This window comes from Vanessa tameamea, chromosome 2 (genome assembly GCF_037043105.1).
Source record: "Vanessa tameamea isolate UH-Manoa-2023 chromosome 2, ilVanTame1 primary haplotype, whole genome shotgun sequence".
Lineage (NCBI taxonomy): Eukaryota > Metazoa > Arthropoda > Insecta > Lepidoptera > Nymphalidae > Vanessa > Vanessa tameamea.
Window position 1 is genome coordinate 6,844,274 of NC_087310.1, and position 17,572 is coordinate 6,861,845.

At 29.5% G+C, this 17,572-nt stretch overlaps 2 protein-coding genes across 3 annotated transcripts in view; one reads left to right on the forward strand and one right to left on the reverse strand.

The window, feature by feature from the left end:
- Positions 1-17,572, forward strand: part of LOC113401429 (syndecan) — a 234,301-nt gene that overhangs the window by 105,649 nt on the left and 111,080 nt on the right. The gene's annotated exons all lie outside the window — the stretch shown is intronic.
- LOC135193628 (lipase 3-like) lies at positions 188-4,753 on the reverse strand. The gene is made up of 5 exons (XM_064216949.1): positions 4,603-4,753; positions 1,895-2,105; positions 1,100-1,467; positions 851-976; positions 188-609 (listed from the first exon to the last, which is right to left on the reverse strand). Exons 1-5 carry the CDS (start codon positions 4,714-4,716, stop codon positions 232-234), a joined length of 1,197 nt encoding a protein of 398 aa, XP_064073019.1. The 5' UTR covers positions 4,717-4,753; the 3' UTR covers positions 188-231.

Genomic DNA, 17,572 nt, shown 5'->3' on the forward strand with positions numbered 1-17,572 from the left:
AAAAAAAGTTTTTATAAAATAATAATTTAATTTACAAATAAAATCGATACGATATAATATGTTTTATTTTTTTATCATTTTAATTATTCTTTATTAATGTAATAGGATACATTAAGATACAGGACGTTGTGCATGAATCTACCACACTCGTAGTAAAATTGTCACGAGTCCCGACGTGGGTATTTTACACAAAAATTGTTATCAACAGTATTTTTTTGTTTTAAATTTGACTTAAAGTTCATATTTATTTAAAGATTCAACAATGTAATCGTACACTAACTCCTTGGAATCAGGTGCAACGACGAAATCAGTATGGGAGTAAGTTTCACGCGCTACTTTACGAGTGCGTGTGTTTGGCATAACTTTAGCCATATCAATAACATCTTGTTCATCTAACAATGAGTCATTAACTGTGTAGTGCATGGTTACATCGACTGTGATCGCACTTATTTGATATTCAGGAGGATTGAGAGATCCATATTTGATCAGGTTTGTAATAGGACTGTAATACCATCTTCTGAACGATTTTGAACGAATATTCTGTCCATAGTGAGCGTATTGTTTGATTGAGGCACCAGCTAATGTTTCCAATGTATTGAACAAATCACCCTGAAATTTGTATCATTTATTAGTCATAACATTGAAATACATAACCGAGAAAAAAATATAAAATGTAATTTAATAACAGTTCGTTAAAATGTTTCGTTTTAAAAATTACTATTTTAATGAAAAGTATCATTTAAAAAAGTACTTTAAATAAAATAATGACGTATGTGTATAATGACCGTACTTTATGTTTGTCAGTAATTGTTTCTGTTCATATCGTCTTGTGTGTTTCACTTATACATACCATAATTTCCTTTATTATTAAAAGACTGCAAGTTTCAAAATTATCGTCATTACATTCCGCGTCATTAAGAAAGCTGTTCCAGTCAGGTCCCAATATTTCTATGATACCTTGTCTTAAGGCATAAGTCTGAAAAATAAATATTTTTTTTAAATAAGTATTTAGGTTCAACAACGTTTTCTATAATAATATTCATTCATTCATTGTTTGCTCATGTAATTAATATTTTCCAACTGAATTGGTAATACTTACGTAAATAGGATTGGTGCTAATGGCGAGCAAGCTTAATACTCTGTTGGGGAAGTTTTCTTGATAACCGACACCAGCTAGCAAATTGGCTGATGCAATCTTTTGGTTGTATTCGGGGAGCATCGAGTTGAGCACGAGGAAAGCAGTGCCTCCTTGTGAGTGTCCAATGTAATGAAGCTTTGATTTTCCAGTTAATTCCAAAATGTAATCGATTATTGCAGGCAGGTCCTTCATACCGATATCTTCAAAGGTGATATCGAAGAATTCTTCTACGTCCACATTGGGGTCCAAAGTAACGTGTCTACGCGAGTTGAGGACGCCTCTTGCGTTGCCCATCCAAACATCGTAGCCTTCATCCGCCAGAATGTAAGCTGAGATAAAGAGCAATGGTAGATTTAATAAATTAAACTTAAAGAGTACCTGTAATAACGACTATTGCATAATGGTTTTCACTTTCTTCGTGTCCAAAGACGGTAATAAAAGAGAAACAATCGATTATCTTGCTTGCACTATTCACACTGTAGGTACATATGTATAGTTGTATTTCATATACATTCTTTATTTATACCGCAGTGTGTGTTATTTCTTATGATTGCACGTACTCAGAAAGTCAGTAACAAGTAACATAACATGTAATTAGTTTTTGTTAATAATAAGATAATTACCGGAACTTTTGACACCAACGCGTTGAATACAGTTCTTCAGTTCTCAGATTTCTTAATTATTATTTTTTTGTAATATTTATTTGAAAGTTTCTGGTAAAAATCTGGATTAGAAGAAGTGAAAAATTATGTTTACCTAAAGCGCGGCCTGGTCCTAAAGTAACGTAGGAAATCGAGGAGCCTTGAAGTCCATGCAACATAAACACAACGGGCTTGGAAGTCTTCGTGGCATTATCTACAGTTTCATGACGGCGGAATGGAATCCTATTTATTTCCAGCATATATCCATCACTTGTTGTTACGGTGTGCGATTCAGAATAGTAGCCATCTCTTAACAATCTTTCTTCCTGTAATATAAATGGTTTAGAGTTAGAGAAAATTCATTTTGTTTTTAAATAAAATGAATATTATTTCAAGTATTCGAATAAAAAAAGATATTTTTTTATGTTTAGCGTAATCTTAATTTATGATAACACATGTAGATACGAGATATATGTTTTAATATTAATCTGTCTATTGTTTATTATATTTATATACGCACACATGCTTTAATTTATATTTATATGATTTTTTTATATTTTTGCTTGTAAAAATTAAAAATAAACCAGATTTACAATTTCCTAAGTTTAATTATTTGAAATGTAATTAATTCAATGATCACAGCCCCTAGAAATATTTTCATTATCAATTTTATGTAGCTAATACGTATTTTCGTATCTATACATTTTTTTTGAATAAGACGAGATTAATTTAAAAGGTATTTTAATTAAGTTTAGATTCAAACATTGAAATCAATAATTTCATGTTATATAAAAACTAGTAATTTATTAAATCAAAATAATGAATTATCAGAACCTTACGTGAAAATACTACTAATAATATTATACATTGAATGGCTGATGATATAATAGTCTCTCATAATTAATCATTTAAATAAATTATTTATCACGTATCTACAACAAAATTGTCACGGTATATATTGTGAACCCACAACCACGAAACAAGTCATAGTTCCTTCTTGTTATGTTATTCCTACTTATCCTTTAAACAAAATCACTACAATAAAACCTAAAATGCAAGATACTCACGACCAATATAAACGAATTCTTTAAACTAAGTTACGAAAATTTCCAGTGGTTTGAACACGACAATCTTCAAAATCTGAACATTATTGCCATACATCACTTAAGTTTTCTTAAATGTCGTGCATGATAGTGAAAGAAAATATTTTGAGAAAACCTGCGTGTCTCGGATGACTTGTGAAATAAGTTCAAAATTCTCTCAAAAAGATAGGAGACGTTAGCCCAGTAGTGGGTTATCCCACTTACTGTCTATTACTTATAAAGTTTTTAAATTATTGAAAAAAATAAAAATAAATTAAATGTAGCATACCAACTTTAGGTACGTAAAGTAATATCATAAGTATATACAGCTTGCAGATTATCAAAATACGTCTTAGATCTGAATAAGCCTATTATCCAGTCACTAATCGTTTAAATTATCGTATTGATAACGTAGGTCTTAACAGGGATATTAAATTTGTTTTATATTGATCGATTACTTTAAATTATATTTAATATTTTTAGGAGAAAATCTTAATTCTGAAAAATAATTGGACTTATTATTGTTTTTTTAATTACGCGGAACTTTATTTTTTTTTATTTAAATTTAATTGATAAAAAGTCCTTTAAGACGCATGACATCAAACAACATGACTTTGATATCAACAATCCCAAAATAATACGAGAAAGATGATGAGTCAAAGAGAAGGAAAGGAAGAAAGAATAAACCTTATCCTTTAGGGAATTCGTGGCGTGAAGCGTTAAATTAACTTAAGATAAATTACAAAGATCTATAACATAAAACGTCACTGTTCTTTGGGGTAATACGCAATTAAAATTCTACGTAAAATACTTTTTTATCAACGTATAATTAGCATCTATTACTTTACCATAATATGATTTCTGATAAAGATTCATAATTTATATTTTTAACAAAACATTTAGGATACCAATAAAAGTCAACGGTCTTTGCGTCAGTGATGGCCATTTAGATTAAATCCAGGTAATCCGACCGACAATAATATTTAGTAGTTACTCTTGAAAATTTGTTTGATTACACGACTAATTTGAAACTCCAGCTGGCAGCTGGCATTGAAGCCAAAATACATGAGGCTTTTATTGAAGCTGATGATCAACAAATATGTAAATAATCTCAGTTTAGAATTTTAATTCTTGTAGTAAATGTACGAGTAAACGCACCAAACTGCCTGCCTATCAAACTTTCACGTAAGGCATATATTAAAACTATCATTTTTATATTGAGAATTTTTTCCATAGATATGAATATCTCAATTTAAAAAGATGGATTCTTGATATTGTGAACCTGTTATTTACCCCTAATTTATTTTATTTGTTAAAAGACAATTCTAAGTTTTATTTTATATTGAGAAATATTCCTAATACTAATTAACATAGTTATGATTAGTTGTTACTCTAAATCTACAACTCTTTGAAATGGTCGTTAAGTTAAATCTAATCTTCACAGTGTTTCACCTAAAGGTCACAAAATAGTACTAATCCGGGTAAAACTTCACTGAAGATCTTAATTTTAATAATAACATCTTATGTAATCAATTACATTTCAACATCTAAATATATGTTTCATGATTAAAATAAAAACCCCGAGAACGATAAAAATCACTACTGAAAATTACTATAAAGATCTAATACGGATAAAAAAAAATAACATAGCTAGAAACGCTTGTATATTTTTGAAAATTTATTATTAAAATTACTTGAAAGTATTCTAAAAAAGTTATTTTAATTAAAATATAGTACTCACTACATTGAAATGACGGTCAGCAACTTGTCCATATGCCAAAGCATTCTCCACATTTCCCGGCAACGCCTGGGCACCACAAACCAGTATAGTCACTAACGGTAATATACCCAACATAGCTATTTGGCTAATGACGAAGTACCCACCTTCGTTCTTTCATTTATAATATGAAAATTATCCTTATCTATAGATTAACCATGAATTAAGTATCTTTATATGAAATGTAAACGCTACTATGTTTTGTTCGCTTGTATTTTTAAAAACTGTTGTGATAATGACTTTATCATTAGAAGATAATATCGGACTGTGTAAGGTCAGAGACATTACCGTGATATTCTATGATCGTTTTCCTTGCATTACGAGCGGATGTGAAACGCTTGAGCTTTGAAATATAATCTATACAATACCTTTATTTCACATCGAAGTGTCAATACATTGGAGACTAACGCTAGTTATTTTAGAACACCCGTATAATGATTCGCACCCGATCCACCATCGCTAGCTTTTTCTGGAAAGTAGGCGTGAATATCTGCGAGATCCTTTTCAATGTTGTATACATACCTTCATAACTCTAAATAAATGGTACTTGAGGTAATTATTACTTATGTATAAATAAAAAACGATTTAGAATTAAATGTGAAATTAGCTATTTTAATACCAGTGGAAAAAATCTATTGATTCCAACAATAGTAAAATATTTTCGTTTTTGTTGAACGAGTGTTTTACTTACAGGAATAATTGGTGGTAAATATTTTATTATTTTATGTTATAAATGTTGAATTATTTTCTCTAATCCTAATTAACGGTACATTTCTTTCAGTTCCAGAAACTTTATCATCGCAATTTTAATGTGAAAAGGCGATTCCGTCGTTTCTATTTTCATTACCGTCTCCAATTTAAATTTCAGGTCCAATTACCTTTTCGGCTTGATCGACGTTTTCACCTCCATTACCTTTAAGAAAGTCGTAATATTTTATAAGGGCAAAAGTTACTGCGAGATTTAAGGAATCATTTATTTGAATTTTGCTTTATTCCTTTCGTTGATATTTTATATTATAATAAAATATTGTAATCATTATAATATTTTGAATTATTTAAAAATAAATTAACTTGTTTTATTTCTAGAAATTAATTTGCAATATTCTATGCTAAATATACGAGTAAATAATAAAAACGCTGTTTGATCAAGGATTTTAGTAAATAAAACTTAGTTGTGTTTTTATTGGACACGCTTTTAAGATAATATTTCATATAATCAATCTCAGTAAATTACATTATTGTTACATAAATTTCATTTCGAAGACATTTTTATATTAACTAATCAACAAGTGCTTAAGGATACTTCAATTATTAAGATTAATTAATTATATTTAACGTTTACATTTCAAAGTAAATAAAGACGAGACTCAATGATAAAACGCGCTCCTCGTTTTGCATTTTTACGGCGACAAAATTGCAAGGATGTCGTCAATGTTACAAAAACATGTAAAAATTATTATTACATCAAAATCTTTATGTAACGAATAACGAATTAATTAATTATGAAATCTATGTAAGTAAATCAATGGATCTTAATAAAATATTAATTTTAACAAATTTGATTATTATCCTTATCATAAATGTTTAATATTTTTTGGCAACTTCCGTCTTAAAATTATCAAATATAAAATTTTATTCATTGATTTACCTATGTATTGTAATGATAATTATCAAACATGAAATGATAACCGATTGGTACAGAATTTACACGTTATGATAGCTTAATAGTTTTTAAATTGTCTTAAGTTTCATAGTATCTATAATATTTACTATTTCAAGAACAGTGTGCAAAATGTAGTGCAATTCACACACTAGAACTAAAATCTAATAAATACATGATTTTTTTGTTTTTTTTTCGTGACGCTTCAAATTTCAAATCATAATAATAGTTTGTGATATAAATAAAACTGTCATGCAGACAACGTTTTATTCTTATTTAATTTTTTTTTTATATTATAGGTGGCAAACGAGCAGGAGGCTCACCTGATGGAAAGTGACTACCACCGCCCATGGACATCTGCAATTATTTAAATATATTTTATGTTACGCGGGGTGCGATTTTGGATATTCAAGTTTCACAAATTTCCAATAAAGTCTCTTGAGTTCAATTAGTTGTTTTTAGAAGGATATCTGTCTCTGTGTGGGTACGTAATTATGGAACTGTTTTTTTAATGCTTTTTAAAAACCAATGACCTTATCAATTCCAAAACCTACTAAACCTAATGTTAATGTATCTGACATTAACATTAGGTTTAGTATTTATTCGATTTATCAAGTTTATTTTATACATATCTATAAAAAAAACCTTTACCGGTTGGGTATAAATATTTCAAAATCAAAAATTTTCAATTCTTAACGAATTTATACAAATTTAAAAATCGCTAGTTGTTTCGAGCAAATAATATTATTATAAGGTTTAAGAGTATGATTTTGTCAAAGTCAACCAAACACTTGAGTCCGGTGTAAAACGTTTACTTCTAAATGAATAACTTTTAATAACGACCAAGTGCTAAGTACTACAGGAAACAAAGTTTCAGTGTAATAGGGGAAGTTTCAGCACGTGTAAAGTAGATATGAGTGCTAAAGATTTTTGTGCACTTTGGGTTATTGAAAAACAGACATCTAGTAATTCACAAGTGTAATAATTACTGATCAAGGAGGCAATATGATAGATCAGGAGGCTGGCAGACAGGGAGGCAGAAATAGTAACAGATTCTTCCAACGTAACAGGGAAAGTACCCAACATTGAATTTCTCCAACAGTAATTATTAAATGAATAAGTATATATGTGAACATTAAAAGGTTATCTGAGCGACTATAATTATAAATTTCGTGTTGCTGATAATAGTACTCAAGAAATCTCTCGTAAATATCAGAAAAAAATATTATTTATATATATTATCTGTATAATTATTCGTTCGAAAATTAGTAGTTATTTCTATAGTATTATGGCGCTAACTTATTTTAATCTATACATATTTTTTTATAGAATAGTACGTCTTGGCAATGTTTTTGTTTTATTTTAACCTTATAATAACAAAATATACTTAAATTAAGCTCTAACGACCACTTTTAAATCCTCATTTTACAAGATTAAATTTTATGCAGACCTCAAGAATGTAGATTCTATCGAGAAGAACCTGAAAGAAAGCAGGTAGATTATTTTTGAACCATTGTATATATGCAATAATAAAAAGTATTATTAAGTGTGAATTATAAAATGTAATGTAAATTTCCATATTATGCGTAAAATATACAACAAAAAAGTTAAAAGCCAAGCTAACAAGGGCGAGGTATAAGAGTCAAGTTACAGGTGTCGCTATATAGAGTCACGTTTCAGCTTGGCTGGGCCCACGCAACCTTTCAGTGTTCCCATTCAAACTGATTGTACTTACTTGAGCGACAGCGTTCTTTACTCGTAGAATTATTTGCTTTTAATTAAATTTGTAATAAACGTAACAACCTTATAGAAATTATATTTTGTATTGATCCAAACTATTTAGTGTTGGTACAACATTTAAGATTATTTTATTAAATATATTTTTTAATTTATTCACAAGTATTCGTAATTGTATTTTTAGTAAATATATTATAAATTGTAATTTATAGAATTTTTCAAAAGTCCTACATTGTGATTTCCCCATCATAAACATAATATGACAAACGTATATTATGTTTATGATACAGACACATGATTAAGTTTGAACAGAAATTGTTTGAATAATATACTTATTATAACTACTTCCGTTAAAATGAACGAAATATAAATACAAAATATCTGCTTACTGTATGATCTTAGTTGCTATTTATTTTTCTAATTCATAATAACATTAGTTCATTCAAATCAGAACACGATTATAGTAATAATGCTGTTTTATGCATACATTTAGTTCAAAGACTTTACAAATATTTAAATAACCTTATTGTGTGTACTGTCCTAAAAATATATTTGCACAGATTAAATCTATCATCACTTAAATTAATTAATTTACTTAGCGCGTTTTAAATGTGCTGTTTATATTTTTCCGGTCTGTTACTCACATAATATATTGTAAAATATTGTCTCTATTAAAGTGATGCGAACTGAAAAGAGCACGGACCGCTAATTAATTTGTCTTTGTTGTGGCTTTTCGACGCTTTCCAAATTTTGTCACCGCTATACTGCTATGTAAAATTCAAACTATTCAATAGTAAGTAATATTGACAAAATGCAAGGCTGGTACTCCGGATGTCGTGCTTGCTGTAGAGACGGTTATAATAGTTGTGATTGGCGTCGTCTATGAAAATCTTGAGCCGTCCTAATTTTAATTGACAATAGAGTGAATGTAGAAGGAACTTTGGTTACGTTAAAAATAGGACAAGAGAAATAAGCATTGCTATTTCCGAGAAATTGCTAGAAGAAGAAAACCAAGTGTAAAATAATTCATTATCGTTCATACCTCCGGTCGCCTAATTTAAATTACATAAACGTAACGCTAATCTAAATTTTAATTCTATTTATCTGATAAATAAGAGTCAACAATACGTAGAAAGCTACTGTTAAAGCCAAGGACATAAAATAGATAGAGAATTATATATGTAACTAATAAACGAAAAAATTGTCCGATCAAACTTTCAGCTTCGGCCGAAATTAGCCGACATTTTGGCCAAGGTTTCTAATAAGTGTCGAAATTGAACACGAATGGAAGAGGTGGTCGCGGGGACGAGGGTCACACTGAGTTTCGCCGGCTGGACGTTAACACCAGTAGATCAAAGAAAAAAAGGTTGTATGAACATTTGATTAGTTCTTGAGAAGTCTAAGTACAAATGTTCTGTATCAAATTTCACTAGTAGTGATTTAATTATAAGTTAAATTACTAAAATTAGTTTTTGATAAAACTCTAATTATTTATAAATATTACCAATTAACCAAATAATGTGCATATAATTGACCAAAGTAAAATATATATATATTTTATATTCCAGTATATGACATTATTTCGAAGAGTTATAATTTAACCGATTTTTTATTTTTTCGGTCGGACTCTGATGAAATCCACTAACTGGTTAAAACTGAAGAAAATAAAAAGATGGTCACAATTCATGTTTTTTTTTTAATAGAACCAAATTTATTCGGCAAATCTAGAATTTACAGTAAAATTGTTAAAACCTTTGCATTCTCAAGAGTGTTGTAACTAGACGGTCTGAGTATATTTTTAGGATAGTTTCGCATTTCGCAAACAACAACCAACATCCATATCTTTTTACAACCTAAAGCTTGGTAGACAACAAAACAAGTCGATCTTATTCATAAAATTCTAAGTTCTTTGAACTCAATTTATTACTACAATATTATATTATTGCTCCAGACGCAATAATAAAATTGACAGTTATCTGTTATCGACATCAAAGCAAAGTTTTTCACACTTGAATGACACGTCTTTAAATTCTAAAGGTTAAGGTTTTTGATTACACGACCTTTTAATTATAAATACCAATAATTGATAAAGGACGATATTAAAATATGGTTCGATACGGTCATTGGCATCACTTTTAAAATACCAAAAAATACATCAAACCGTGGTCGCGGCTAGCGGGCGATTAATGGAGGAATGTTTGTGAATAAAAATATAATGTTTTTAGTACCGAAACTAACTGCGTATTGGCTAAATAAATAAATAAAAAAAATAACTATTAATTTAGAATGAAATTGAATTAATCGTGCAAGGCGTTTTAGTAAAGTAGTCATGTAAAACTACCAATGGTTCAAAATTTAGTTTCTATAGAGAAAACCCGTAATAATTTAATTCCTATTTATTCATATCCACCAATCAAATAACATATAATATTCTGCTTGAAATTACACAAATTGTTACTAAACGCTTTTTAATATATACTAATTTTATAAATGCGAAAGTACCTTTCTATTTGTTGCTCTTTTTGTTTTGATGATGTTGTTATGAAACAACTTGTACTCCAAGAACTTCTATGAATAACATCTGACGACCAACCTCTAAAACGCAAGGAAAGACACTAGTAATATATATGTATAATCTAACTGCCGAACGAATACATATCCAAAAATATATTTTTTAATATTGCGTATTTTCTTCCTATTTTTATTTACGTATGTGGTGATTATTGTGCGGTGATTAGTAGATTTGATTTAAGATTTTCTATGAATAACAATGTTCTATCAATTGCCCCATCTCTTTGTCTGGCTGTATTCTTATCATAATAAAATGATTAAAATATCATAACAGCAACTCATTTGCTTCATGCGTATAATAAAGTGACTTCAAATTTAACGATTAGTTTTTATCGAATAAAAAAAAGTTTCCATAGAGAACAAAAATAGATTTTCTCATGTATTCGTAGGAATTCTTCTTCTTTTTAAAATGCCATCTTCTTTCGAAGGTCGGCGATTATTAAGACACCTCGTACTTCGATGCCACGGCTCTGAATAATGACCGGTTTTCCGTTTTTAGATGACAAAATGATCCCACACTTATGATCTTACCCTATATTTTAAGTTGTAGTAGGCCAATCTTTACAAGCTTTTATTTAACTTGCAATATAAGTATGTACGTGTGAAATTTTGCAACTCAATGTAGAAGCAGATATCTTTAACCGATTGAGCTGAAATTTTGTATACACGTTCAGTTTGGATGCCAATGCATAGTTAACTGCGTGACGTCATTCTAAATCCTGCATGGCGGAAAACCCAAGATGGTGGATAATTTTTTTAATTCTTTCCTACAATATGGGTATCAAATGAAAGAGCCTGCTGAGAATAAGTCAAAAACTAAAGTGATGTCACTGTAAAACAATATGGCGGAATAAGTTTTTAGAGCTTACCTAAATGTGGAAGACCATTATAAGTTAACAGTAAAAGTTTTAGTGTAAAAGGTTATTTTTGTCTTTTTAGCGCATTTAAATAAGAGCTTGTTTTAAAAATGTTTTTATTTTTAATTTATTCGTTTTCTTATTAAGTGTTCTAGATATTCAAGTTTCCTTTACTTTACAATATACAAAACTTCTGCTTATTTCTTTACAATACTTAGCACGGTTATATTTTTTATTTTGTCACTCCAGGATATTCTTAACAGTCTCCTGTATACCCACATTACGAATACTTCAAAATTTTTGCAGCTCGAATCTGTGAGTTGAACCATGCTTCAACGCCATGCAAGAGAATTGAGAAAACATAACAGCGTGCTCGTAGCTGGATGTTCAGCGTTTTATTGCATAGAAGTGACTAAAGCTTAATATATAATTGAACCTATGTGACCAATGACTATAAAATTTCGATGAACATGCAATAATTTTATTAGTTTTTTTTTATATTAGCGCCGTGAGAAACAGTAACCATTCCTTAAAACACACTTTGCACCTCCAACCTTACGAACTAAGATGTTATGTCCCTTGCGTCTGTAGTTACATTGGCTCACTCATAATTCAAACCGTAAGTGTACATATACAGTACGCATTGCTATTATATATATCTGATGTACGGGTGGTACCTACCCCAGAAAGACTCTCGTGAAGCACTACCACCTAATAAAAAATGAATAGAAATCCATTCAATATAACGTTTTAATTATTTAATGTGTGTTGAGTGGACCAATATTATTTTGTACATTTGTGTGGTACAATACCTACCTATCCAATAATGTACCTCTCTAAAATATACAAAAATATTTGATGTTCGTGTTTTAATATAAAGTACCTATCACATAAATAGCAAACACCACTAACAAAAAAATGTATGACTCATACTCTGAAAATATTATCATAATTTTACTTTAATTCAATCACAACAATCCATATTCTTTATTGATTATAAGATTAAAAACGTATCGCTCGGTATCGGTAGCACATATAACATATACGTATTCAGATTAAAATATTAACAATTAATACCACATTTAAGTAATTATGGATTTAAACGAATGGCGCATTTTAATTTGATTATAATTTTTGATTTTATAATTTGATTAAGTGCATAATATCTTCTATCTTAATAAACTATGTACTGGCTAATCTTTATTAATTTATTAAGATTTATTCACGAAAGAAACCTATGGTAGATTAAAAATATGGTTTGGTTTTAGTAGTTCAAACATTGTGAACATTTATTACTGCAAATAAGTTGACGTTACAGTTCATACTACATTATGAACTTGCATACTAGATAGTGTGCTTTGTGATAAATGTACCGTCAGCTTGCGCTAATTCATGGACCGTCTAGTGATAGATCGTCTAACAACGACCTAAGAAATGTGTATTAACGTCATATTTTATTCAACAATAAAAAGCCAATATTTTTAAACTTTATAATAATAATAATGAAACTGTACTTACAGACATATTATTAGGGTTCCGTAGCCAAATGGCAAAAAACGGAACCCTTCTAGATTCGTCATGTCTGTCTGTCCGTCCGTACACAGTCACTTTTTTCTACTAACTAATAATAATAATAAACGAAACTATAAGAACTATACTGTTGAAACTTGGTAAGTAGATTTATTCTGTGAACCGCAATAAGAATGAAATCTAGTAAGTAGTTTTACGTCATAAATCGTAAACTGCAATTTACCTTTCATTCAATCAACTCAAATATAAAAATAAAAAATTGAATTTCATAAACATAAACCTTGTTACTTGCTGCTACGGAACTCTTCATGGGTGATTCCGACTCGCACTTGGCCGCTTTTTTTTTGCATTGTGTTTGTGATGATTTAAAAATTGGTAGCATTCAACTTTCATTGTATAAATAAATTAAACTAACTTAAAAAAAAGTAATAACGAGCCTAACGTTAATAGCAAAACCTTCTTATTTAAAATCTCTTCCAATAAAACTGACAATTCAAGAAGCCGTCACTTGAAGCAATACATAATTGCATGAATTTATTAACTTTTGAATAATATCGTATTAATAGAATCATTAATACTAGTGTATATTTTTATTTATAATGACAATTATTTTGGAAGATCCAAGTGAAGTATCTTGCTCCCATTGCGCACAACTGAGAAAAACGTTCATTGTGGTAGCAATATCGGCTGTGTTACCAATAATCGTGTTTTCAGCTGTACTACTACTATTGACGTCAGATAGAATAGACTCGAAGCTGGAAAGTATGACTGCAGTGATCGTGGAATTCATGCTCGGGTTGCTTTACATGCAGCTGTTCGTGGCCACAGCAGTCCTCATAATTAGTTTCCGTAAAAGACGTCACCCAATCATGAAGTATCATTTGTGGTATCTCGTGTTCCATGTGATCAGTATGAGTGTATTCCTCGCATCTTCCCTCGTGATGACTTTAGCTAATAGCTCTTATCTTTTGTCTATCGTCGTGTTAATCGCTGGTACATTTTATTTCGGTATTCTGTATTATTTCTTTCGAGTTAAGAAATTTGCTTGGAGTGTTTTCAGAAGAACTTATTAAAGTTAATTGTAATATAATATTATATTGTAGTAATTTGTAATTTTAAACACATTACAAGTTATATCCATATAAAGAGTGTTAATAAATCATTTAAAACTAATCTGTATTATATCCACAAGGAGGCCTCGTTGGTGGCCTGAAAGATACGAAGCGACGCCTAGCTCTAATCGGCTTAACGCTACATCGCAATTCACAGCCTCAACTAAACTTAACAAATTAGCATAAACTATTCAAATTATTCCTAACCCAATATATTTGAAATACGGAGGAATATATAATTTTATTTTTCGTATTTATGCGGAATACAGTTTATATTTCAAAATACCGCTAAAAATGTATGTCTTAGTGTACTTATATTTTATTATGAACATTCATTTTACAATAGGTTTGTGTTATGAAAATTTTCAATCATATTTTTAATGTAAAGCATTTATTTATTTTATCACATTAAACTTGAATAAAGATTAAAACTATATAAATATTGAACCTACTTTATAATTGAATCGAATATTACATTAATAAATATACATTATATGATTTGTGTGATAAGCACTAAAAATTCACGAACATCTCCGAACATTATAATGATGGAAGATCTTAAATATAAATTACAACGTTCCAAGTTGCTAATGGTTCAATAAATAAGAATACAAACGCTCAGTTATAAGAGCGAGGCTGAAAGAAACTCTTTCTCAGTCGAGTCACGAAGTATTTATGTTTTCGAGTGTATCGGAACGACCGCCATTGGGGATGCATTGGTATTCGTTAAAGCAAACTCACACCCAAACAGTAATGACAAGTTAGAATTCGTTTTAACCTATAAAAGAACTTTTTATGGCCACTATTTTTATAAATTTCACATTTGTTGTTTAGTAGATTTTCTCGTAATGTTTTAAATGGGGTGAAACTACGACGTGGGCAGATAAGGATAAAACACAATATTGGTCGTAAATAAAAGAAACAATCGATGGCTATTTTGGTGTTGATCGAAAAATACCTCTATGTATAAAAATCCAGCCAGACTTTTTTATACTGACGTTAAGTAAATTAATTCCACTAACATTTTGAAATGTCGAAAATAATATTTATAATCTAAAAGCTTTTAACGGATATCGATTGTATTTCAATGTTGAGATCAACTAGGTCTATCTGTTAGTGTTTCATTTAGAATTTAAAATACAAATCGAAAATATTAAAAATATGATGTTATCCTATTATTGTTGTTACTATTGTTAAACAAGTATTTTTTCTTTTCATATATTCTATGTGCAAATGGTGAGTGAGCCAGTGTAACTACATGTACAAGGGATATAACGTTTTAGTTATAATGGTAGGGGAAGAATTAGCGGTGTAAGGAATGGTAAATAATTCTGACATTGTTAATATAAGCGGTGGTGATTACTAAACATCAGGTGTTCTATGTATTTGTCCTGCCAATATGATAAAAAGTACATATATAATACAATTTAATTACTAAATCACAAAGGCTTTTAGAAGACATTAACATTGCCGTTTAGGCCCAACAGCACTTGTCCAACAAAAGTTATATATACTTTGTAATAACCGGGAAGCAAAATGAACATTCGACTTTAGTTTTTTATATATAATATTAGGCGAGTTCGTAATATGCTTATACGAGAAATATGCATTTACACCAAGACATCGATATTGTCAGCGACTTGTAGAAGTTCTCATCGTCTTATCTCGTGTTTTATCGCAATATATTTCACGAAATGCCGGCTTTCGGTGACGTCAAATGACAGAAGACATATGGAACGTCATTTGTCTAGCTCCGGTAGACTGTCTTATCGTCGTTTTGGTTTTGCTTCTGATCACTATACTCTTCAAATTGACCTTGTCGAAGAAACTTTTAATACTTTTCGATTATATAATAATAAATTAACACAATTTTTTATTCAGCGATTATTAGCTTTCTAGTCTATATAATATATATACCACGTTCTGTCTAATACAAGAAATAATATATCTCATATTAAAATAGATGTTAATCTCGAATATATTTGAAAATACAAATTGTGTCTAATGCATTAATTTATTTTTCACTATACATCATATTACTTATAATAATGAGACATATACTCTATAAAATCACGTGCAAGACGAAAGAACGCATATAACTAACGACAAATAGTAGAGGTTACAATCCATCGAGCTCCAATGTATTATATGTTTCGTCTGTTTTGGTTTATCTCGTAATCCAACTATGCACATGTACATAAATCTTAATTATCAGAGTGCTTGATAACTACAAGGTGTAGTAATAAAATGTACTGTGAATGCACTAAGTGCTTAACTATAGAAGCTTTACACCAGATGCGCTCGCCGCTAAGCAAACGGATTTCAGACACTCTATCGCAATATATTATACGAAGCAACTGCTTACTTTGACGTATAATGCATATGTGGTGCATTATCAGTTGAAATATAAAATATATGATTTCTAATGAAAATTACTTTATAATCCAAAAAGTTTTACTGAATATTAAATACTCAGTCAATTTAGGTAATTTGAATTGAGTTGAATGTTTATCTTGATAATCACCCAGGTAGATTCCAATAAATCAAATTGAAATTTGTCTGGCAGTGAAAAGTGTCTATGGAGGCAGTTATATCAAACAATTGTTTTTTTTTTGTAATGAATATAACTTTCAAATAAAAAAAAAACAAATCTAAATTGAACATTAATTTGATGTCTGCTTGTCAGACTTTGTTGACGATAATCTTAAAAACGGGTTAAATTACAAATGTAAATATTCGATTATTGTATTGCAAGGTGTTGTACTTTATTTTACATACAAGTGTACAAATATAATTAATAGTGGGCTATATATAGATCGCTTTAAATCAAAATACTCGGACTTTAATCCCTATTTGATAATATCTGTGTGTTATGAGATAATTATAATTTCTTTTGATATTTAATATGTCCTTGATAAGGAAATTGATATAAATCTTTCAATTATATCCGGCTGAAATAAATAAATAAAATCGGTAACAATGAAAATGCACGTTTGTTCGTCATATATTGGCAATTTTGATCAGGTTTATTAACCTTGTTTGTTCATTGAGACTTGCTGGCAATTATTTCTCAAATTTACAATGTTTCCCAAATAAAAATTAACGTGTATTTTCAGATAATTCATATCTGTAGTATAAATTTATTTTCTGTCACTGTTTCTAAAGGCTACATAGTAAATATGATTTACTCATTTGGTTACCAACATTGATAAAAATAGATATCAGTTAGTGAGATAAAGATTCGCTCAACAAAATGATTAACGTTTTACATTAGACGCGAATACTTGTAATTTAGCCGCGGTGGCTAAGTGGAAACACATCAATACAAACCAACCATTACGGGTTCCAACCCGAGCATTCAGCTTAATTTGTCTGTACACATAATCAATCATGTTTAATTTATTTTAAATTTAACCAGCAATAGAGCAATGTGATCGAATAAGCTCGATAGTCAAGAATAGAAGTGG